The following is a 24651-nucleotide window of genomic DNA, read 5'->3' as shown; positions in this document are numbered from 1 at the left end:
GAGCGAGGTGGGGGGGCAGGCTTCCTGCTAAGCAGAAAGCCCTCTGCGGGGCTCGATCCCAGGACCCTGAGATCATGACCTGAGCCAAAGGCAGAGGCTTTAACCCACTGAGCCACCCAGGTGCCCCAGTATAAAAGAAATTTAAATGAACTTTCAAGTGATGGCTTTTACAAGTTTGTAGCAACTATACTTCTGAAACTATCAAAACCTTAAAGTACACTAAGACTGTTGGGGCACCTGTACATGGAAAACTGTGGGGTCACAGAGTGCTTGAATATAAACTTTTATAATTTACACCCAACTACATCCAAAATAAGTTGAAACATTTTATAACAACATATATGCACACATGTATGCAAGGAGATGTAAAACTGACTTATGAGGTCTCTTGGAGCTGGAGGGACATGGTGTTAAATTATTAAAACTTTAGGAAAAGGATGGGAGAATGAGGCAAATTAGTAGCAATATCTGTAATACAGCTTTCTAGTATTATACTGTCATTTTTCAAATTGGAAGCCGTTTATATATGAGGGTCTATTTTTATTAGGGATACTTGTTCTTAAAATAGTATTATGTTCCCTATATTAATATCGATACTATTATTGCTAATGATGCTTCTTTGGAAAAGTTGGCTTACAAAAATATGAACATTAAGAGAATGCAGAAAAACATTCCATAAATAAGGGTTTTCTTTCCCTTTAGAAGTCATTTAGTTTAGTGATTCTCAATCTCATCTACACAGTGGAATGATGTAAGGACCTTAAAAAAATAGTGACTCGGGTCCCACTCTGAGCTTCTGATTCAATTAATCTAGGCTGCAAATGGACATAGGAAGTTTTAGAAGCCCCACGATGATCCTACTGTATAGCCAAGGCTGAGAACCACTACTCCAGGTCAACACTTAATCAAGTATAGGTCAGCATACAAATATGTGCAGATATTTGGAGCTCCAGTTTTTAAACATAGCACCAATCTCAAATTTCGTAATGGATGGGATTGCAAAAAGGACCTAACTTAATCAACAACATGGATGAATCTCAAAAATATTGTGTTGGTGGATGGAACTAGAGGGTATTATGCTCGTGAAATAAGAGAAAAACAAATAGACGATTTCACTCATGTATGGAATTTAAGAAACGAAACAGAGGCTCACAGGAGAAGGGAGGGAAATATAAGATGAAATCAGAGAGGGAGACAAACCGTATGAGACTCTTAATGGTAGGAAACAAACGGAGGGTTACTGGAGGGGAGGTGGGTGGGGGTTTGGGGTAACTGGGCAATGGGCATTAGGGAGAGCATGTGATGTAATGAGCCCTGGGCATGATATGTAACGAATGCTTCGCTGAACTCTACCTCTGAAATTAACAATACACTATATGTTAACTAATTGAATTAAACAAAAATTTGTAAATAGAAAAAAATTATGTTGAACAAAATAAGCCAGACACAAAAGAGTATACTTACTGTATAGCTCTATTTATACAGTTTAAATACATTAGAACAAGGGTGGGTGCGGGGGACGGCCTGGAAAGAGAAAGGAAGAAAATTCGTGAGGTGCAAATGTTCTCTATTTAGATTAGGGTACACAGATACACACAGTTATCAAAACTAACTGAAATGGACAATTGAAACCTGCACTATGATTTCGCTTTATGTAAACTACACTCAAATTAAAAAAAAATAATAATAATTAAATCTGGATGCCTATGACAGCGTCTGCGAGACGGAGACATGACCCGCTGTCTTCACACGACCCCAAACTCTCACTGGCTTAAAAGGGAACAGCAAAGCCCGGACCAGAACTGGAGAGAGAGAATACAGAGCCAACAGCAGGGAGGGCCAGAGCCTAAGAAATCGCTAGAGGGCTGGGCGCGGGAGCCGAGCAGACGCACCCGCCTCGGTTCCAGGGTGTGCCACGGAAATAAGCCCCCGCGCCCTTTTCCGGTGCGCGCATGGCTGGTTGTGTGCTTTCCGGAAGAGTCCGGGGGGGAAAGGTCGCCACCGGGAGAAAGGAACCGGTAACAGCTTGGTTCCTGCGCGGATGCTGGGGCTGTAGGCGTCGCGCTTTCGGCTCGTTGCGGCTCACAGGGAGGAGGACGCCCGGGCTCGCTTATCCCTCCGCTGCCTCCGCCACTGCCATGATTCCAGTGTCGCTGGTGGTAGTGGTGGTGGGCGGCTGGACTGCCGTCTACCTGACCGACTTGGTACTGAAGGTGAGGGCCTCGGGCCTAAAGCCCAAGCCCGCGGTTTCCAGGGCCGGGCGCAAGGCCCGAGGCCTTTCCCCCTGGCTCGCGCCTCCCGGGCTGGAAGCCGCGGGGCCAGTACCCACGTGCGCCTTTCCGCGTGGCGCCCGGGCCCCGTGGAGTAAATAAAACACGGCGGACCGCGGGAGGGGTGTGGCGGTCTGCGCAGCTGCCGCAGTCATATTGCGGGGCGGTGCAGGCCCCGACGCCTTCGGGTCCTGCCAGGGAGGCGCCAGTAGTGGGCTAGGGAGGGCCTGGGCTTTGCCAGACCCCGCGGCAGCACCTGGGAGGAAAATAAAAAGCCCGCCTAGAAAAGGCATTGTTCTCCCTCATTGTCTTTAAGGCCACGACCCTCCAAAGACTGTGGTACTGGAATGAATCTAAATCAAGTTGCGATTTAGACCAGCGGTCTCAAACTTGAAAGTGTATACAATCATTTGGGGTCCCTGTTAAAAATCGCTTTCTGAGTCAACAGGTTTGGGGTGGGGCCTGAGTCTGCATTTGTAAGCAGTGCCCAGGTGTTACCGGTGTATTTAGTCTATAGCCCATACTTCAAAGTAGCATACTCAGGTAATAAGCATTTAGATAACCAGGTTCTGACTACTTCAATTCTAGTTTGCACCCGCTTCTTCACACTACCCTCCTTCCCCACCCACACATACACCCCCGGTGCATGGTCCACTGTTTAGCTATTTGGGAAGGGTAACAGAAATTAGGCACACTTGCCTGACCACGTGTTTCAAGCAACCTTTGGAATGGAATAGTGGCGGGGGGCGAAGGTAACAATAAAGTCATTACAATATACAGATTTTATTCCATAGTACCTTTCTTAAGTGTTTAATAAAACCTTCATGTTACAAATACCGTTCTAAATAGAATATTAGAGTTTAGTATTGTGTGTTTTAGGTGTAACAGTAAAATGAAATGATACCTGTGCTGCTTTCTTGGATTTAAACTTGCAAGTGAATAGGTTTTACAGTAGAGTCCGTAGAGCAAGGGCTGGGTTCAGCCACTTCCCACCCTTTGTGACCTTGGCCAAATTACTCTCTGTGCCTGGGTTTCTTCATCTTCAAAATGGAGTTAATAATAGTGAGGATCTTTTGAGATTGTAGAGGGAATTACATTAGTTCGTGCACATAAGACTTTGCTACTCAACCTGAAATTCAAGGACCAGCAGCACTTTATCTGGGAACTCGTCAGAAACGTAGAATCTCGACCTACAGAATCAGAATCTGTGTATTTACAAGATCCATAGGTGCTTCCTCTCCAAGTACTTGGCATAGTGTTTAGCATATCATAGCAATACCGGCCACTGCTTCTTTAAACAGGGATTCTGTTGTTTAGAAAAAACAAAGCCACATGATTTCTTCATGTAGCATATGTGACAAAAATCCAAAATAAAAAGAACTTTTCAAACCTCTACAGTCTCTGGTCAAGTGTGTGAGGTGGTCAGGTTACTTCACTTTCAGTAATAACCCCCTAGGTCCCCAACAGAGCACTAACTACCCCTTGAGCAAAAAACCTAACTCTCACTCAGAATATCTGCCTGGGGAATGGAGAGACCTCAAGTTCAGGAGTCTGCACACCTTCGGCTCCTCTGCTTCCAGCTTGGTCTGCTGTTCCACGGTTGGTTCTTGTCAGATTTCCTCAGTAGACATATACTGAAGGAGTGTGTCACTCTACTTTCCCAAGTCCTGGGAAACAAGCAAGTTTTAAAAAACTTCACCTGAAGACTGAGAACAGAGAACATGAATGGGTCCAAAGGCGAACAGATACCTGTATTCGGTTAGATCATTTCTTATGACAGATAGGGCTGAGGTATCTCCTTCCTTCGAGACAAATTTCTCAAATGGATAACAAAAAACTTACTGTAACTGAGGAGTAATAGGGGTCAGTGTCAGGATATATAAAACAACCTTATGTTATTCAAAATCCTACATTACTCAAGGACTTCAGACTTCCCTAAAGATAAAACTCTTGTTAGGCTGTGTAGAAGCAGATCCCCTCAACCCTGAAAAATCTAAGTTACAAGACCCAAGATGGCTTTATGTAGGTTTTGTACTTTTATATGATCAAAGGCAGCCTAATTTCTTAGGGTTGTTGCTCATAAGAGGATAAAAAGCACTGATTCCAACTAACTTGTTCCCTGTGTTGGATTGGTTGGGGGTCTTCTTAAATTATAATACAAGATCTCTTTTTGTTGTAAAAAGGCTTCTAGAACTCTGCTGTTCAGTGTGGTAGCCACTAACTACATGTGGTCATGGAGCATCTGAAATGGCACTAGTCCAAATTGAAATTGCAATAACACTGACACTGGATTCAAAGACTTACATACGAATAAGTAGATGGAATGTAAAGTATTTTAGTAGTTTCTTTTATTAATTACATGTTGAAATGGTATCTTAGATATTTTTAGTTTAAAAATATATTTAAATTAATCTGCTTCTGTTTACTTTTTAAAATTGGGAAATTTAAAATTACATATCTGGCTTGCATTTGTGGCTCATGTTTCTATTGGACAATGCTCCTCTAAGCAGAGTTCAGCAAACTTTTTCTGTAAAGGGCCACATGATACGTATTTTAGGCTTTGTGAGCCACATAGCATCTCTGTCACATATTCTTGGGTTTTTGTTGTCTTTTTTTTTTTTAACAATCCCTTGAAAATGTAAAAACCATCCTTAGCTCACAGGCTGTATTATGTGGCTTTGACTGTCTCAATCAATAGTACATGTGACTTGATCTCAGGGGTCGTGAGTTCGAGCCCCACACTGAGCATAGAGTTTACTTGAAAAGAAAAGAAAAACAGGTTGTGGGCCACATTTAGCCCATGGACCATAGTTTGCCAGACCCTGACCTCAACAGACCAGCTAGTCTGAGACATTTAATATTCTGAAGAATAAACATAAAGCTTTTAATTTATAAGTATTTGGACAGTCAATATCTTGTTTTCCTATAGAAAAGATTTTTTTGATTTTCTTAAACTTCATACATGTTTTTCAAAACTGAGTGATACAGAACTTTTCTTTCTCTCCTAGTCATCTGTGTATTTTAAACATTCCTATGAAGACTGGCTGGAAAACAACGGACTGAGCATCTCCCCTTTTCACATAAGATGGCAAACTGCTGTTTTCAATCGTGCCTTTTACAGTTGGGGACGGCGGAAAGCAAGGATGCTTTACCAGTGGTATTCTTCATTTTCTTTTTTTGGCTTAAATCAGTCATAATCATGAGAAATGCTTGTTAAATGAACTATTTCCATTATTTTCCAATCTACTGAGTGTTAAAATGTCAGTAGTATAAAACTTTTCTGGTTTTATATGAACTTAGGAGATTACATCATTGTACTTTTGCATACATCAAAAATCAAGGTTCTGTATCTTGATCTGGGTAGTAGATGCATGGGTACACATGTAAAAGTTCTGTAAGCTGTGTATTTGAGACTTGGGTACTTTACTGTGTAAGTTATACACTACTAGAAATGAAAAACGAAGAAGAGAAATGCAAAAAAGCGCTTTCCATCAGGAAACTAATTCTGTAGAATTCTGTCCCCTGTCATCACACATAGAAACGAAGGTCCTGGGAGTCATAGGATGTCCAAAAGTCTGCAGGCTTTTTCCTATACCTCTTTTGTGATCCCCCTCCAGGGGAATGATACTTAAAATATGTCACAACCAGTAAGGCATATACACACACCAACTGGGAAAATGGCCAGCCAGATTGTAGCAGCAGGGTTTTGAAGTCCCCTGGCCATGCCAGGCATACCCCTTTATTTTAACAAATTTCTTCAATCAAGGACCATATAGTGTTTATTGTTAAGAGGTTTATAAAAATCTCCTGGACACCTTAGAGACTGACACATTTTATAGCTGGCAGAATTTCTAGTGTGGGCATAGGAGGCCTTTGTCTAAATTCCTTTTTACTAGAAAGTTAGCTCCAACTGGAATAGAGCTAAATGTAAAAAAAAAATCATTAAAAAGCAAAAAAACAATAGCAGATCAAACAAGATAGAAAGAAGAAAGTAATAAAGAGCAGAAATCAGTGCAATAAAAATTATACAGAAAGAAAATCAGCAAAGCCCAAGTGTTGGCTCTTTGAAAAGATTGATAAAACCAATAAACCCATTCCATAATTATCAAGAAGAAAAGAAAACACAGGTAACTAAAAATCAGAATTGAATGGTTAGTATCAAAAAGATAAAAAGTAGCAGGCATTAGCTAGGATGCAGAGAAAAGGGAACCCTAGTGCACTGTTGTTGGTAATATAAATGGTGCAACCACTGTGGAAAACAATATGTAGGTTTGTCAAAAAAAAAAGGAACTAAAATACCACCAAATGGTAGCTACACTTATAGTGAACACAGCATAATGTATAAACTTGTTGAATTGCTGTGTTGTACACTGAAACTAATGTAACATTGTGTGCCAACTATATGTCAATTTAAAAAAAAATTTTTTTAAAGAGTACCATATGATCCAGTAATTCCACTACTGGATATTTACCCAAAAGAAAACAAAAATACTAATTTAAAAAGATAGATGCACCCCTGTGTTTATTGGAGCGTTATTTACAATAGCTGTGATGTAGAAGTAGCCCAGATGTCCATCAATAGATGAATGGAGGGGCGTCTGGGTGTCCTAGTTAGTTAAGTGTCCGACTCTTGGTTTCAGCTCAGGTCATGATCTCAGGGTGGTGAGTTCGAGCCTTGTGTCAGGCTGTGCACTGGGTGTGGAGCCTGCTTAAGACTCTGTCTCTCCTCCTTCTGTTTCTTTCCACCCCCTCACCTTTACCCCCCCCCAAAAAAAATAAATAAAAAATAATAAAAGCTTTAAAAAAAAAAAGATGAATGGAGGGGCTACTTGGTAGCTTAGTCAGTTGATCATCCTACTCTTGGTTCCGGCCCAGGTCATGATCTCATTGATGGTGGGATCAAGCCCTATGTCAGGCTCTGCGCTTGGCAGGGAGTCTGTTCAAGGCTTCTTTCCCTTTGCCTGTCCCCCCACTGACTCTCTCGTTCTCTCTTTCTCTCTTGAATAAATAAATACAACCTTTTAAAGAAAGATGAATGGATAAAGAGGATGTGGTATATATACATAATGGAATATTAGCCATAAAAAAGAATGAGATCTTGCCATGTACAACAACATGGGTGGACCTAGAGGGTATTATTATAAGTTGGGGAAAGACAAATAGTGTATGATTCCATACACTATGTAGAATGCAAAAACAAAACAAAAGAACAGCTAACAAAAACTAAGCAGACTCTTAAATACAAAGAACAAACTGTTAGTTGCCACACAGGAGGTAGGCAGGGGAATGGCTGAAATAAATAAAGAGAATTGAGAGGTGCAGATTTTCAGTTACAAAATAAGTCACAGAGATGAAAAGCATAGGGAATATAGATGAAAAGCATAGGGAAGGGGCGCCTGGGTGGCTCAGGGGGTTAAGCCTCTGCCTTCAGCTCAGGTCATGATCTCAGGGTCCTGGGGTCGAGCCCTGCATTGGGCTTTCTGCTCAGCAGTGAGCCTGCTTCCCCCTCTCTCTGCCTGCCTCTCTGCCTACTTGTGATCTCTCTCTCTCTCTCTCTCTCTCTGTGTCAAATAAATAAATAAAATCTTTTAAAAAATGCATAGGGAATATAGTCAATAATAATGTAATGATATAGAATGGTGACTACACATAGCATGATGAGTATTGAATATTGTATAGAATCAATATGTTGTATAACTGAAACTAATACAGTATTATGTTAATTGCACTTCACTTTAAAAAAATCAGAATTGAGAAAAAGGCACATTACTGCCTATTCCACAGACTTTTTAAAAAATGAAACTATTGTGAACAATTCTGTGCCTATAAATTTGATAATTTAGATGAAACAGACAAGTTCCTTGAAAAACTTATAAAAAATTCAAAAATGTAATAGATTATTGCCAATTATAGAAGCGTAATTTGTAATTATTAAAACAGTAGAAGGAAACTTGTTCAATTTTACCATGTTAATATTTAAGCTCATCACAAAATATAGCTAAAATAAAATGCAAACAAAAGAATTGGCAGAGGAAAAAAGATATGAATGTCTACAATGTCAAAAGAGCTTTCATAATTATATGAGAACGAGATCAAAACAGTTCTTTGTAAATGGGCGAAAGACATGAGAGGAAAGAAGCTTTTTATTGGGAAGAGTATTCAGCCTCTTCAGTTATGAGAGAATCATAAATTATTACAATTGCTTGGAGAGATCCATGCCTGTGCCTCAGTCACATACCTAAAATTCAGATAAGAAAACGAGGCAGATACAGTGAAATTTTAGCCATTATTTTGAAGCTGTGAAATGTGGCTTGTCGATTAATTTGTTAACCCATGAGTTATATGGAATTGTATGTTTATGTGATTTTGTTTCCTCCCAACAGGTTCAATTTTGGAATGGTGTTTGGTGTAATTGCCATGTTCAGCTCTTTTTTCCTCCTCGGGAAAACACTGATGCAGACTTTGGCGCAAATGATGGCTGACTCTCCCTCTTCTTCTGCTTCTTCCTCTTCCTCTTCTTCTTCCTCCTCTTCTTCTGCTTCTTCCTCTTCGTCATCTTCCTCTTCATCCTCTTCCTCCTCCTCCTCACTTCACAATGAGCAAGTGCTCCAAGTTGTGGTAAGTACCTTGTTTTTGCTTTTTAAGTTTATCGCAACATAAATAGAAGGTATTTTATCTAGCTAGCATAACTCCTCTCCATGTTATAAATATGGAAATATATGAAAAGTCTCACGATTTCTCAAACTGCCTGCTTAAACAAATATATTAATGGGAATCTAGGAAGGATTTGTTGGAATATGTGGTAGCAGTAGTAGTAGTGGTAGCAGTAGCGATGCAACAAATGCACCACCATCGACTGTCAGCAATTACACAGATACTTGATTTAATTCATGTTGTCTTCTTGAGGTCTTAAATGACTGTTTCTATCAAGAAATGAGCTGGCGTATTTAAGATCTCTATACTGAATAAATGCATTGCATTTTAGTCCTCTCCTCTGAATGGCTTTCAGACTCTAACCAGTAATATCCTTTTATTTAAAGATAAAAGACCTTGAATGGTCACTGTGATTTCCTGATGGGAAGAATATGCCGAATATTACTCCTTTGACTATAAGCTATTTATAATAATTCTCACTTGATAGCACACGTATAAACCTATATACCTTACTGACACATGTCTCCAGAGTGTAGAAGGGTGCTTTACCACTGAGTAACTTTTATTTCAGATTTTTTTACATATATGTTTTTATTTCCAGGAGTCACGGGTGTTATGTTCTTTATCATGCTTTTATTAATGGAATAAACGACTTAAGAACTAGTTACCAATTTTTTTAACTCTTCTTTTTGTGGTTTCTACTAGGCTGGGCCACCGTGGGTAGATTTAGAAGTCATTTGTAGAGAATGATAATGAATCTCACCTATGGTCATAGCTCTTTTTTAGAGGGTCAAAGGATTTGCTAGGTGAAGCCTCAGAAGAAATGATTTATTTCTTCAACATTTACTGAATGTAGTCTGCCTCGTGGCCCTATGCTGAGTCCTGCTTGCATGGGGAACAAAATCCAATCCCAGCACTCATGGAGCTGTTAGTCTAGAGGGACAGCTGCTGTGATTGTGCTACAGTTCACAGAGTACCAGGTACTATGGTACAGGGAAAATGCATGCTGAGATGTCTCTGGCACTGGGAAGAGTGGAGAGGAGACCTTTAAGGGAAGGATAAGAAAAGTCCCCATAGCCTCTAAGGAAAGATGGCAGTTGAGATCCCGGTAACAGAAACATATTTGCCTATTTAAGATCTCTATACCATATAAATGAATTGCATTTTAACCCTATGTAAAGTGTTCCCCATTAGGGAGGGGGGAATAGTAGAATAATAATAAAACCTAGGTAATATACAGTGCTTCCTGTGTGAGGTTTTTGTGCCCATTTTATTCTTATTTTTCCATTTTATTTTATTCTTATAACAATCTAGAGATAACTATCTGATCACAGAGGAGAAAATCAAGGAAGACAGATGTTAAGCCACTTACTTGCCTGTAGTCACAGCTTGTAAATGGTGGACCCACCACTGCCCTCAGAGCCATTATGCTCTACTCCCTAAGGAAAGACCAGTAATTCTTCAAGGAACTAGAAAGTAACTTTCACCTATGTCTAGGTGGTATATGGTGTATGGCATATGGTGTAGAAGATAAGATGGGAAATACAGATAGGGTCTGGGTTATGAAAGACCATTCTAAGAAGTTTTTATCTTGGGGGGCATCTGGCTGGCTCAGTGAGGCTGGAGCCATCCTAAACTCGGCATTGGTTGTTGCGCGCTAAAGAAGAGGATAGTAGAAAAAGAAGCAGGTTGAGAGGAAATGTGATCATTCACCTGTCTGCCCGCTAGGATTAGAATAACAAAAGTGTAATTATTATTTCTTCTTTCTGCTTCTCAGTTTATTCATAGAGTTCACAAAAATACTGACTGTGTTAGAAGAGTCATGCTGCAGAACCATGAAAAAGTCAGCTGTCCTCTGTAGTCCACTGTGCATATTTATGTATACATTTAAGAATGTTAGGTCTCGGGACGCCTGGGTGGCTCAGTTGGTTAAGCAGCTGCCTTCGGCTCAGGTCATGATCCCAGGGTTCTGGGATCGAGTCCCACATCGGGCTCCTTGCTCGGCAGGGAGCCAGCTTCTCCCTCTGCCTCTGCTTGCCTCTCTGTCTGCCTGTGCTCACTCGCTCTCTCTCCCTCTGTCTCCGACAAATAAATAAATATAATCTTTAAAAAAAAAAAAAAGAATGTTAGGTCTCCTGGTTTTGGTTAGAGTTCTTGTAGCTCAGAGAATGTACTTTCTGTTTACATTATAATTCCCTACAGCCTCATTAAGTATTAATTCCCAAAAACCTGGCACTGTGTGTCATTGAGAGATCAGAATTTTGGTACATCTAATACCCTGTGTGATCATGGCCAAGACAGATGGGCATTCGCATACTGTTGCCAGCAAATAAGACCTACCATCTGTTAGTATAGTCACACACTCAAATCCTTACCTTATCTCATCATTATATCCATAAAACAATAAAGCAAAAGGGGTGCCTGGGTGGCTCAGTTGGTTAAGCATCCAACTCTTTTTTTTTTTTTTAAGACTTTATTTATTTACTTGAGAGAGAGACAGTGAGAGAGAGCATGAACGAGGAGAAGGTCAGAGAGAGAAGCAGACTCCCCATGCAGCTGGGTGCCCGATGCGGGACTCGATCCTGGGAATCCAGGATCATGACCTGAGCCGAAGGCAGTCGTCCAACCAACTGAGCCACCCAGGCGTCCAACTCTTGATTTTGACTCAGGTCATGATCTCAGGGTTATGAGATCAAGCCCTGTGTGAGGCTGTGCACTCAGCATGGAGTCTGCTTGTGATTCTCTCTCCCTCTTCCTCTGTCCCTCCCCCTGCTCATGGTCTCTCTCTCATGCACACACTCTGAAATAAATGAAATCATTTAAAAACAATAATAAAGCAAAAGGAACCAATGTCCTATTGAATCCAGCCTACTAACGTATTTGAAATGAAGGTAAAATAAGATAGGTACTTTGTGATATAGAGAGAATGTATAAGAATTAATCTTGGGGTGCCTGGGTGGCTCAGTGGGTTAAGCTTCTGCTTTCAGCTGAGATCATGATCTCAGGGTCCTAGGATCGAGCCCCGCATCAGGCTCCCTGATCAGCAGGGAGCCTGTTTCCTCCTCTCTCTCTGCCTGACTCTCTGCCTACTCGTGATCTCTGTCAAATAAATAAATAAATAAATAAATCTTTAAAAAAATTAATCTTAAGTACATAAATTTAAAAGAGAAATCAGAGAAATGGAAACTAGTGGTCTTAACAGGCAGAAGACCTCTGACAACATGGAAACGGAGCAGGTATGAGGAAGAGCATACCCTGATATTCTTAGAAAGAGTTGCTTAGGGGGCACCGGGGTGGCTCAGTGGGTTAAAGCCTCTGCCTTTGGCTCCGGTCATGATCCCAAGGTCCTGGGATCAAGCCCCACATCGGGCTGTGTGCTCAGCGGGGAGCCTGCTTCCTCCTCTCTCTCTCTGCCTGCCTCTCAGCCTACTTGTGATCTCTATCTGTCAAATACATAAATAAAATCTTTAAAAAAAAGAGAAAGAGTTGGCTAGTAGGGGCTGAGTAAAGAGAACTTCAGATAATGAGCATCAATAATATTCATATTTTTTGAATCTAGGACTCTAGGACTTTAGTTTTAAGGAAACACTTACAAATATGCAAAGAAAGTATTCTTCAAAATCTTACCTTAACATCATTTATTATTATGAAGAATTAGACACAACCACAGTGTATAATTGAGGAATGCTTAAGTTATGGGATTGTCATATAGTGAAATATTATGCATACATTAAAAATGAAGGTTATGAAAACTAGTTTCATAACTAGGGAAAGACACTTGCAATTAATGAATTTAGAAAGTGATCCAAGAGGTGCGCCTGAGTGGCTCAGTGGGTTAAGCCTCTGCCTTTAGCTCAGGTCATGATCTCAGGGTCCTGGGATCGAGCCCCACATCAGGCTCTCTGCTGGGCAGGGAGCCTGCTCTCCCCTCTCTCTCTGCCTGCCTCTCTGCCTGCTTGTGATCTCTGTCTGTCAAATAAATAAATCTTTAAAAAAAAAAAGAAAGAAAGAAAGTGATCCAAGCAACATGGCTTGAATCTCCTCTTCAGTCACTAAAGGAGACTTAAAAGTGAAACTCCTCTATGCACAAAAATAAATTTCAATTGAATTAAAATTGAAACACAAAATCATAAGAAAGCAAAAGATAAAAACGGGCTTCTGCTATATGAACACAGAATTAGGATGACATAAGCATAACACTAATGGCACAAACCATGAATGTTGATAGATTTGATGACATAAAAATTTTTATATATCAAAAAACTAAAAGTAAAATTAAAATCAGAAGAACTTGTGATATGTATTACAGAGGACTGATCATTGATACTTGAAGTGATCTTCCACAGCAATAAGAACAAAAGAATACTCTAGGAGAAAAAACTAGTAAGTCATGAGTAGACTGGCTCACAAAAGACCTGTCAGTGGTCAGAAGCAGGGGGAAAACTGAGCTTTAATAATAATCAAAGAAATACAAATCAAACAATGAGATACTTTTTATATCCCTCAAATTACAGATTTGAAAGACTTGAATAATACAAGTTTGCCCAAGGTTATGGAAGGGTCTGCTTCTGGAGAACAGTTTGATATGTATCAAAGTCCTTTAAATTTTGTGTAATGACAGCATTTATTACCCACATAATATTAAACATGGGGCAAGAATATTTTTTTTTAGATTTTATTTATTTATTTGACAGAGAGAGAGATCACAAGTAGGCAGAGAGATGGCGTGAGGGTGGGGAAGCAGGCTCCCTGCTGAGAGAGAGCTCTATGCAGGGCTTGATCCCAGGACCCTGGGATCATGACCTGAGCCAAAGACAGAAGCTTAACCCACTGAGCCACCCAGGCACCCCAAGGATTCTTATATAATCCTCAGAATTTCCCCTTATGTAAGTGTGGTTATTTCCGTTTTAATAGTGAAGAAATTGCAATGTTGGGGGTAATAATCCAAACTTCCTTAAGGTCACTTTAGCTAGTTAGAGATGGATCCAGAATGTCAAACCCAAGTGACATGTGTCCAGAACCTGAACCAACCATGTTTGTCTAAGAATTATTCACCCAAAATATTTGAATATATATGCCCAAATATGTTCATCACAATATTTATAAGAGGAAAAACTTTTTAAAATGATTAAATGCCTAACAGTCTATTTTATAGAATGCAATACAGCTATTAAAAATCACATTGAACCAGAAAACACTCATGGAAAAATGTTGATGATATCATTAAGTGAAAGGGGCAGGTTTCAAAACCAGAGGTGTAATAAAAGTATAATTTTTTAAAATGCATATATATATATATTTATATATATGAAAAGACTAGAAGGACATAAATTAAAACATCGAGAATGGTTTTTTGTTTTGTGTTTTGGGAGCAGCATTATAGGCTTCTGTTTTTCTTTGAATTTTCCTGTTTTTCCTGCTTTAAACACATTTTATAATTAAAGTAATAATAAGACAGAGGAGGAATTTCCTCTAGAAGGATATTTTTAGGGTCCAGCTCCTGGACTATGAGAAACAGATGCTCAGTGTGTGAATAATATTAAATGCGTGGTGTGTCCCACTTAACCTAATATATGGAATTTTTCCTTAACAGATGACATAACTTGGGAGTGGTTATTTACCTGACAAGATGATTCTTGGGTATATAAAAAACTATACCATATAACACTTACAGCAGCAAACTTGTTTTGTGTATTCAGTGATACGTACATGCACATCATCTTGGGAGCATGTGCTTGCAGGACAAGTTCTGCTGCTTTGTAAGTCCTTGATATGTCTGTACGTTCCAAAGGACTTCTTTCCTGCATTGAATGTTAATGTAAAAATTGTATGTATCATTTTGATATATTTTTCTGACCAATGTACTAGACAAATTATTGGCATCAAAGAAATGGAGGGCAGGGTGCTTCCACTCCCACACCAGTGAGGCACTTGATTACACTACCCTGATTCCCAGTGCTCATGTAATTTAAGAATACTAAAATGAAAACTCATTGATGGGAGGCAGGAATATCCTATATTACTCACCTAAGTACTTGGAACCTTGCAATAAAAATTCAGAGAAAGGACTAGGAATTGTAACAAGAATTTCCCAATCAGGCTTCCAGCTCCAGAGGCTAGAACAGTTGCTGACTCTGTCGCTGTCACTCCACATTCCCTGGCACTTTGCCTGCCTTCCTAATTCTTTCCCATGGTGAAGACTTCAGGACATGAAAGTTTTGACTTTTTAACCTGGTGTTCACTGTTATCTTTAGATTGGTGGTGTGCTTAATTCGAAAACTGCCTAGTTCGAAAAAACTGATGTTTTTACTTTTATTATGATAGAAGTAGAGAAGTAACCACTGATAGTCATATTACTTACTTTTTTTTAAAAAATTATTCTTTATTTGAGAAAGAGAGCACAAGCCAGGGTGGGGGTTGCGGGGGAATCTCCAGCAGATTCGGTGCTAAGCACTGAGCTTGAAGTGGGGCTCGAGGTGGGACTTGATCTCATGACCCTGAGATCATGACCTGAGCTGAAACCAAGAGTCAGATGCTTAACCAACTGGCACCCCCACTTTTAGTTTACAGAACCTTCAGCCTGGAAGTTTAAGCTTTAACACGGAGTGAACATCGTGGTTTCTTTGTGCCCACATGTGTATTTATCATTGTGTCTGTGAACAGGTTCCCGGTATAAATTTACCAGTCAACCAACTGACCTATTTCTTCGCTGCAGTTCTCATTAGTGGTGTTGTACATGAAATTGGACATGGGATAGCCGCTATTAGGTAATGATATATTTCTTTCTACTACATGTAATAACTTTTTACTTAGGGTTTATTACAAAAATCTGCTACATTTGATAGATTTTTTTTCTTTCTGTGAATATTGCCTGGTGCATATCCACATTATTTTGAGGTACCTACTCTTTTATAAAGATTAATATGTTGATGAATACTCAGTTAACTATGCACATCTATAATCTAGGTCTTTCTATCCTTTGCCAGCCTTCTTATATCTTCATGGTGCTTCAAGATTTTCATCAAACCCTGAAACCCAATCTTTTTTTTAAAATTTTTATTTATTTTTTAAATTGCTTTTCAGTGTTTCAGAATTCATTGTTTATTGTACCACACCCAGTGCTCCATGCAATACGTCCCCTCCACAACACCCACCACCAGGCTCACCCAACCTCCCACCCTCCTCCCTTCCAAAACACTCAGTTCCTCAGAGTCCACAGTCTTTCATGGTTCATCTCCCTCCAATTTCCCCCAACTTCCTTCTCTTCATCTCCCCATGTCCTCCGTGTTATTCCTTATGCTCCACAAATAAGCGAAACCATATGATTATTGACTCTCTCTCTGCTCAACTTATTTCACTCAGCATAATCTCTTCCAGTTCCATCCATGTTGCTAAAAAGTTGGGTATTCATCCTTTCTGATGGAGGCATAATATTCCGTAGTATATATGGACCACGTCTTTATCCATTCATCCATTGAAAGGCATCTTAGTTCTTTCCACAGTTTGGCAACTGTGGCCATTGCTGCTATGAACACTGGGGTACAGATGGCCCTTCTTTTCACGACATCTGTATCTTTGGGGTAAATACCTAGCAGTGCAATTGCAGGGTCATAGGGTAGCTCTATTTTTAATTTCTTAAGGAATCTCCACACTGTTTTCCAAAGTGGCTGCACCAAATTGCATTCCTACCCGCAGTGAAGAGGGTTCCCCTTTCTCCACATCCTCTCCAACACATGTTGTTTACTGTATTGTTAATTTTGGCCATTCTAACTAGTGTAAAGTGGTATCTCAATGTGGTTTTGATTTGAATCTCCCTGATGGCTAGTGATGATGAACATTTTTTCATGTGTCTGATAGCGTTTGTATGCCTTCACTGGAGAAGTGTCTGTTCATGTTAGACAAAGGGCTGATATCCAAGATCTATAAGGAACTCCTCAAACTGAAACCTAATCTTTGTATTTATCATTAGGTTAGAATAGTAACTGCTAAACTTGAGCCCACCTGTCTGCCTTCGTAGTACTTTGTTTGACTTACTGGCTGAAATGCTCTCCTGCTTCTACTCACAGCCTATGCTGGTCAAAGCAAGAACACTGAAAGCTCTGGGATTGTTAACAAATATCATAGCCTGTCTAGAAACCCAAGTAGAAGATAAGAGAGGATGAGACCTGGAACTTGCTCAAGTATCATACCATGTTCTTGTCTTCACTACACAAATATGTCATTGTAATTATACCTGAGCATTTTAAAGGTTCCTAAACTTAGAAAGTTGTGATAGGGAAGCACAGTGCCCGCTTCACTCCCTCTGATAATTACTGCCATGATGAACACACATACTGATGGGAATGTATTTTATCCCCTGGGTGTGTGTACCAGATAAAAGGTTTTATAGAAGAAGATGAAATTTCTTCTTACTACTTTCCCATTGCTTATGAACACGAGTCTGTTGGCTGTCAATAAACTCTCATCTTGACAGAGCGTATACTGTTACACAAGTGTGACATATAGTGGTTTAAGTAGGAGGCTACTTTTTTTCTCTCTCTCCTTTGCTTCCATATTTTTAGCATTGCAGCTTTTAGGGTTTTGCATATAAAATCATTGTTATTAACAGTTTAATACTTCAATGCATGTTTGTGAAACAGTGTGAGTAATCTTATAAAATCCAACTGACAAGTGAAAGTCAATCAGTACTAAATGACAGCACAATATATTTGGGGAATTTTTTTTTTTTAACATAGCTGTTTGGCCTTATGAGACTATTAGAAGTAATTCCATTTTTAAAGAATGAATTGATAAAAAATAGTCCTCTTAAGAACAATCTGAGCATTATGTATTATGAATTAACAATAATTCAGGAATGTACTTCAATAAACCTACACTTTTATTAATAATGGCTAAAACAAATATAGATACTTTACATTTTTTGTGTCCTTCTCTGAAAATAATTCAGAGTGAACCATAAAAATGTTTTTCATTTAGTTTCTCACAGAAATATTAACCATTGCTTTATATACGTGACTAATTTCAAGTTATTTGCTCAGCCTGTTGGTTTCAAAAAGTTTTCAAAGTTTTAAGCCTATTTCAGAATGCCCTTGTTTTACATAATGCAGTTTCATAGATAACCAAACCCATACACTACTGTAAAATTATAAGATAAATATACATCATATGAGTTTATTTTTCTCAATTGTCCAGAGAGACTTGTTAAGCAAGAATTTAAATCACAGTGGCAAGTTTTAAGATTAAATACATTATTAATTTGAAAACTGCAATACTAGTAGTAAATTCCTTTTTCTTTATGATTTCTTAGGGAACAAGTTCGATTTAATGGCTTTGGGATTTTTCTCTTCGTTATTTATCCTGGAGCATTTGTTGATCTGTTCACTACTCATTTGCAACTTATCTCACCAGTCCAGCAACTAAGGATATTCTGTGCAGGTAACAGACTTAAATTTCTTTATTCATATGCGTATCATTATAGAAAATATTCATATCACAAATGAAAACATGTCACCTTTTGGTTGATAAATTCAGTTTGTAAGATTCTCAGTTAAAAGTAACAAAACAAGGGGCTCCAGGCTGACTCAGTCTGAGAAGCATGTGACTCTTGAGCTTAGGGTTGTGAGTTCGAGCCCCCTGTTGGGTACAGAGATTACTTAAATTTTATTTTTCTTAAGTAATAAAGCAAAATAATTTATATTCCAGTATCTACAAAAACAACAATTTTTAAAAGGTTGAAAGTAAAATGAACAGGACATACCATACAAATGTGAACAGGAACTATATCTACATTAGGTTAGTTAGACATAGGGGGTGACTTAATAATCAAAAGGTGTGTAATCCACAGTGAAAATGTAATCATTGTGAACTCACTGCATCAGGTAACAAACCAGCAAAACAAAAATGAAAAAGGTACAAGTGCATGGAAAAAACAAAAATGTAATAAAGGAAGCTCATCTCATCTCTCAGTACATGGCAGAAAAGTATGAAAAGTCAGATCATTAAAACTCAAATTAGTAAAGTAAAATTCAATAAATAGATCAAACTATATATCAACACAGCTTCTTTTCAAGTGACCATGAAACATGAAAATTGGCAAATTTAGTTCAAAATATAATTGCAGTATATTTAAAAATGATAATGACAGTTGTAAAAGTTTGCTGAAAGGAAAATTCACTGTCTTATGCAGTTATGAAATAAGAAATGAAAATAAGTCAGTTAAGCATTCAACTGAAGAAGTAAGGAAAAAACTATAAAACAGTTAAGAAGCAATATAATTAATAAGAATGTAGGTAGAAAATTATAAATTAGGAAAAAAAACAAACTTAAGTCCAAGAGGCTTTTTGAAGAAAAAAAGGAGTAAACATGGTAAAAAGCAGTATAGACAGAATTTGCAGCCAGATTGGGGAATGATAACTGATACAGAAAAAAATTAAAATTATAAAATTGTTCTTTGTTCATCTCTGCCAAAAATTTTCTAAAACTGGGGTAATTATTTAAAAGTATAAATGATGTAAACTCCAGAGAAGATAGAAATTAAAAAACCTAAATAGGCTAATTAATTACAACGGGAGAAGAAAGTTGATGAAGAGTGCCCCTGAAAGTTTCATAGGTGTAATTCTTTCCAGTCTTCAAGGAAAGTTGGCTTTGTATTTAATTCCAATTCAGTATAGATTTTCCGTATCGCATGGAGAAGGAATTTTTTTTTTTAAATTAGGCTAATAGAACACTGATACATCCTGTAAAGTACCAAAAACTACATACGGTGTCTCTACACAACACAAGTATGGCTCAACAATAGGAAATCTATTTGAAACTGTTAAGCTTTATTTACCATTAGGGGAAAAAAATCTTCATCTCAGCAGATATCGGACTCGGTATTTAACAAAATTTACCATCATTAATGGCTAAAAAAAAATTTCCTTAGTAGAAATAAAAATAGCCGGATACTTCCTAATGACATAACACTAACACGCATTCTTATTAAAGGACAAGACAAGCAGTCCCATTATCGATTATCACTGATACTATGAAATGGGTCCCTAAATGTGGGTCAGTACAGGAAGAGGGAAGAAAAGGCAAAAATAATGTAAGCCTTTTTTTCAGGTACTATTACATACTTTGGTGGGGGAAGGAAAAGGGAAAATCAACAGAAAGGAGAAAAATTCAGTGAAGAACCTGGTTTACCGAATTAATAGTCAAAAAACAATAGCGCGGCATTCGGAGTGGGGAGGGGAGGGTGACGTGTTCATGAGGACTGGAGCGTCCACGAGCGCGTAAGTGTGAACGTAAGCACGCGTTTGTTGAGGTAGTGGGAAGCGCATGCGCCTGGCGCTCCCAGAAGCACTCGCGTCTGCCGAGTCCTCAGCGGCTTCAGCGGAGGCTGCCGCGTGTCTTCCACTCCTTCCGCGTCTTTCGAATCTTTAGCGGCTTCAGCGGAGTCCTCCACGCGTCTTCTACTCCTTCTGCGTCTTCCGAATCTTTAGCGGCTTCAGTGGAGTCCCTCGCGCGTCTTCCAGTCCTTCCGCGTCCTCCGAGTCTTCAGCGTCTTCGTGCTCAACCGCCCACCCCTGCCTCTGGCGCTTGCGCTTTCCGCTTTCCGCTGGAGCGCTTCGCTTTTCTGTCAGCCTTTAACACAGCCTTCCAGCCGCCCGCTCGCTTTCCGGGAACCAGAGCCTTCATGGAGCTCCCAGCCATGGCTTCAAACGACACTCTCTACATCTCCACGGAAAGTTCGGAGTTCCTTACAGATATTGTGGAGCTGCACCAGATCCATGTGGAGAGCGCCCCAGTAGAGACTGTCCCTGTGGCGTCCATCCCCATGGAGACCATCCCTGTGGAGACAATACCCGTGGTGGAGGCCATTCCTTTCGAGACCATCCCTGTGGAGGCTATGGCGATGGAAACCATCGCAGAGTACGAGATTATCAGCGGCAATTGGGTCCACGGTGGCCACCACCATCCACCTCTGATCGCGCTGCAGCCACTCTTTACCAACAACCCGAACCAAGGGGACCACGACCAGGATATCATCATGGTGCAGACACAGGAGGAAGTGGTGGGCTACTACGAGTCAGACAACCTGCAGGCCCACAGCAGTTTCGAGGACCAGGTGGTCCTTCCGGTTGATGAAGATGAATGCTTCCAGCAGACCCTGGCTTCCTTGTCTGCCTCCGCATCCTCATCAACCCGCAGCAAGAAGCGCAGCAGCCAAAGCAAGAAGGCCAGCTGTAAGAAAAATTACACGACCAGTGAGCCGCGGGCGGGAAGTAGCAACTCCGAGATGGGCGCCAAGAAATGGGAGCAGAAGCAGGTGCAGATCAAAACTCTGGAGGGTGAGTTCTCCGTCACCATGTGGTCCCCGAGCGAGAAAAAAGACGATGAGACAGGACAGATAGAGAGCTCAGCTCCTGATTATTCAGAGTACATGACCGGAAAGAAGCTTCCTCCCGAAGGATTACCTGGTATTGATCTCTCAGATCCTAAACAACTGGCAGAATTTACTAGAATGAAGCCAAAAAAATCCAAAGAAGATGCGCCAAGAACCATAGCTTGCCCTCATAAAGGCTGTGTGAAGATGTTCAAGGATAACTCTGCTATGCGGAAACATCTGCACACTCACGGTCCTCGAGTCCACGTATGTGCAGAATGTGGCAAAGCTTTTGTCGAGAGCTCAAAACTAAAACGACATCAACTGGTGCATACTGGAGAGAAGCCCTTCCAGTGCACATTTGAAGGCTGTGGAAAACGCTTTTCCCTGGATTTCAATTTGCGTACACATGTGCGAATCCATACCGGAGACAGGCCCTACGTGTGCCCGTTTGATGGCTGTAGTAAGAAGTTCGCTCAGTCAACTAACCTGAAATCTCATATCTTAACACATGCGAGGAACAAAAACAGCCAGTAAAAAGAGAAGACCCTTTCTAAACTTGGGAGGTGTCTTCTAGGAGTGTGATTGCAAATAAATATGCCTCTCTTGTGTATTGCTTCTAGGAAATAATTTTTTTAATGATTCCTACACATCTAAGGGTCATGTTTTAGTAGACTAGTAAAAGTGAAAGTAAAATTTTTAAAAAAGTATTCTTTTATATAAAATACATGGTTAAGATGTTATATCTTGTTCTGTAATGCTATTTGAAATACATGGTAGTTTTGTAAAATTTGGTCCCAATAGGAGGATAATTTGTGAACGTCATATCAAAAGACAGTTCATTACACAGCTCTTCTAAAAATGGAACTTCTTTTCAGGGTTTTTTAAAATATGAAGCTCATGTATTGCTTGCAAGTTTTTAAAATTCTGTAGTTTCCAAATGTTCATATTTATACTTTTAGGAATATGTTTGGTAATTCTTTGTATGTTTTTTTCTGAAGATTGATAATGTTTTGCATGCATAACAATGAACAATTACATACGTATATAGTTTCCTGTTTAAAAAAAAAAAACGTAGGTTTTGTTTGCTATCTTAATTTTGGTTGTATTCTTTGATGTTAACACAAAGCTAACTTTTAACTGCACTGTTTTCCTTGGTCTTGAATTAGATGTGACTTAAAAGTATTGGTCAATTTAAATCTATTTTAGTCATTTTATTTCCCCAAAATACTGCTGGGTGCTGCTGTTTAGTATAATTTCTTTGCATGTTCAATTAGAGAGTGGTGCTCAGTTGTAGAATATATTGTATATATATTGACTTTTTAACACTTGATGTGTATATCTTGTGTAATAGAAAAAGCAAAAATAAAATACCTCTTCTGAAGAAGGAAAAAAAAAAGTGCCTATATAAATACCATAGCTAGAAAACAGAGACAATGGGGAGGGTGCTACTGTTATTGGGTGGGTGGAGGCTAGGGATGTTGGTAAACATCCTGAGGTGCACAAGATAGTTCCCCACATCATAGAATGATGTGGCCTAAAATGCCACTGGTGTCACTGTCAAAAAACTCTGCTCTAGAAAAAGTAAAAGTTGTAACAAAGATTCCTTTGGTATACTTACAAACAAATCATTAATGGACAAGAGGTTGTTTAAATAAGGGAAATGTGTATGTTCTACCACCCTTATTGCCACTTAGCCATCATGGGCAAATCTGGAGTTTAGCGGGGTGATGTGATACCAGCTGCATCCCTAACAAGAGAAAAGAAGCTGCCCGGAGATTCAGGAAAGCAGTGCTGCTCTGTGCCCCGCCCCTGTTTGGATGGGAAGATGTTAGGGTCTATGCTATGGTTGTGTGGTGGAATTATCCTGATAAGGGAGAAATAGTGAGAGTGTAACTCTCATGACAATCTGCTCATGGACTGTCATCCTGAGGAGTTGGGGAAAAGCTGGATTTAACACATGTTAGCAGTGGCAAATCTAATCAGTGTTGGGGATGGATTATCTTGTGAAATTGTAATGGGACTAGCAATTGACGGGGGATTATAACTGTATGCCTAAGTTTGTTTCACTAGAGTAGATTCCAGTGGGCAAAAAAAAAGTTTTGTTTTAATTTTGTTTTTTAAACGAAGCTATGAAAGCAGTATAAGAAAACACCAGGTGAGTATCTTTATAATCTTGAACTGGGAAAGACAACACAAAGGAGCAATTTGACCACACCAAAATGTAAAATGTCTGCATAGGCAAAACTATAAACCAAGCCAAAAAACAAACTGGAAGAAAAATTGTAATACCTCTTACAAAGGATCAAATTCAGGGGCACTGGGTGGCTTGGTTGGATAGGATCTGCCTTACTCTTACTCTCTCACTATCTCTGTCTCTCTCTCTCTCAAATAAATAGTCTTTAAAAAAAAGGACCAAATTCTTCAATATATACATTCAGGCATAGTATATACAAATTAGTAAAAAATATATATATATAAACACGTGAGGGATAGAAATAGTTCTCAACAGAAATACAAATAGTCCTTTAATAAACATGGAAAATGTACAAGCTTAAACAAATCACAACAGGTTTTACTTCTAACATAGCAGATGACAAAATCTAACATCATAGCATCCAGTGTTACAGGGTAAGGAAACCTATGCCAATTATGAGAATATTAATGCAGACTCATTGGAGATCAATTGTTTTTTTAAGATTTTATTTATTGGGGTGCCTTGGTGGCTCAGTGGGTTAAAGCCTCTGCCTTCGGCTCAGGTCATGATCCCAGGGTCCTGGGATCGAGCCCCACATCAGGCTCTCTGCTCAGCAGGGAGCCTGCTTCCCTCTCCCTCTCTGCCTGTCTCTCTGCCTACTTGTGATCTCTGTCTGTCAAATAAAATCTTTAAAAAAAGATTTTATTTATTAAGAAAGAGCACAAGCAGGGAGGAGAGGAAGAAGCAAGCTCTCCACTGACCAGGCAGCCCATTGTGGAGCTTGTTCCCGGGACCCTGGGATCAGGACCTGAGCTAAAGGTGCTCAACTGACTGAGCCATCCAGGCAGCCCTGGAGGTCAATTTCAGTGCACATTTTTTGACCCAACAATTGCATTTCTGGGTAACTTGCCAAACCCCCACAGATGCATACTTAGATATATAACAATATGAACAAAGCCTTTTGTTGCAGCATTGTATGAAAAATGTAAAACAACCTAAGTGATCATTAGTAGGGAAACTTATAAATAAGTCCGTATGTGTTTTTTTTAACATGGATTACTCTAATGGATATAAGAACTGGGCATTCTGATAAATTAGTAAAATAATGGATATAATAAAATAAAGTAGTGGATTTAAGAAATGGGCTAGATATGAATATGCAG

General features: G+C 39.4%; 2 protein-coding genes across 5 annotated transcripts in view; both read left to right on the top strand.

Annotated features, from left to right (window-relative positions):
• The first annotated feature begins 2003 nt into the window (after positions 1 to 2003).
• MBTPS2 (membrane bound transcription factor peptidase, site 2) overlaps positions 2004 to 24651 on the top strand; it is a 46600-nt gene continuing 23952 nt past the window's right edge. For all 4 annotated transcript variants that reach the window (XM_059386170.1, XM_059386171.1, XM_059386172.1 and 1 more), the window contains exons 1-5: positions 2004 to 2213; positions 5279 to 5427; positions 8654 to 8888; positions 15588 to 15691; positions 18232 to 18359. In XM_059386170.1, the coding sequence (XP_059242153.1) occupies positions 2139 to 2213; positions 5279 to 5427; positions 8654 to 8888; positions 15588 to 15691; positions 18232 to 18359 (691 nt within the window). In that variant the 5' untranslated portion in view covers positions 2004 to 2138. The remainder of the gene's footprint in view (positions 2214 to 5278; positions 5428 to 8653; positions 8889 to 15587; positions 15692 to 18231; positions 18360 to 24651) is intronic.
• Positions 20067 to 22673, top strand: YY2 (YY2 transcription factor). Its single transcript, XM_059386174.1, has one exon. The coding sequence runs from the start codon at positions 20602 to 20604 to the stop codon at positions 21826 to 21828; it is 1227 nt and encodes a 408-aa protein (XP_059242157.1). The 5' UTR covers positions 20067 to 20601; the 3' UTR covers positions 21829 to 22673.

Source organism: Mustela nigripes, chromosome X (genome assembly GCF_022355385.1).
Source record: "Mustela nigripes isolate SB6536 chromosome X, MUSNIG.SB6536, whole genome shotgun sequence".
In the NCBI taxonomy this organism is placed as follows: domain Eukaryota; kingdom Metazoa; phylum Chordata; class Mammalia; order Carnivora; family Mustelidae; genus Mustela; species Mustela nigripes.
Note: the sequence above shows the minus strand (reverse complement) of the source record. Positions and strands in the feature narration are given on the sequence as shown.

Coding starts and splice junctions, on each gene's coding strand:
- YY2 (XM_059386174.1), top strand. CDS start 20,602: ATGGAGCTCCCAGCCATGGCTTCAAACGACACTCTCTACATCTCCACG.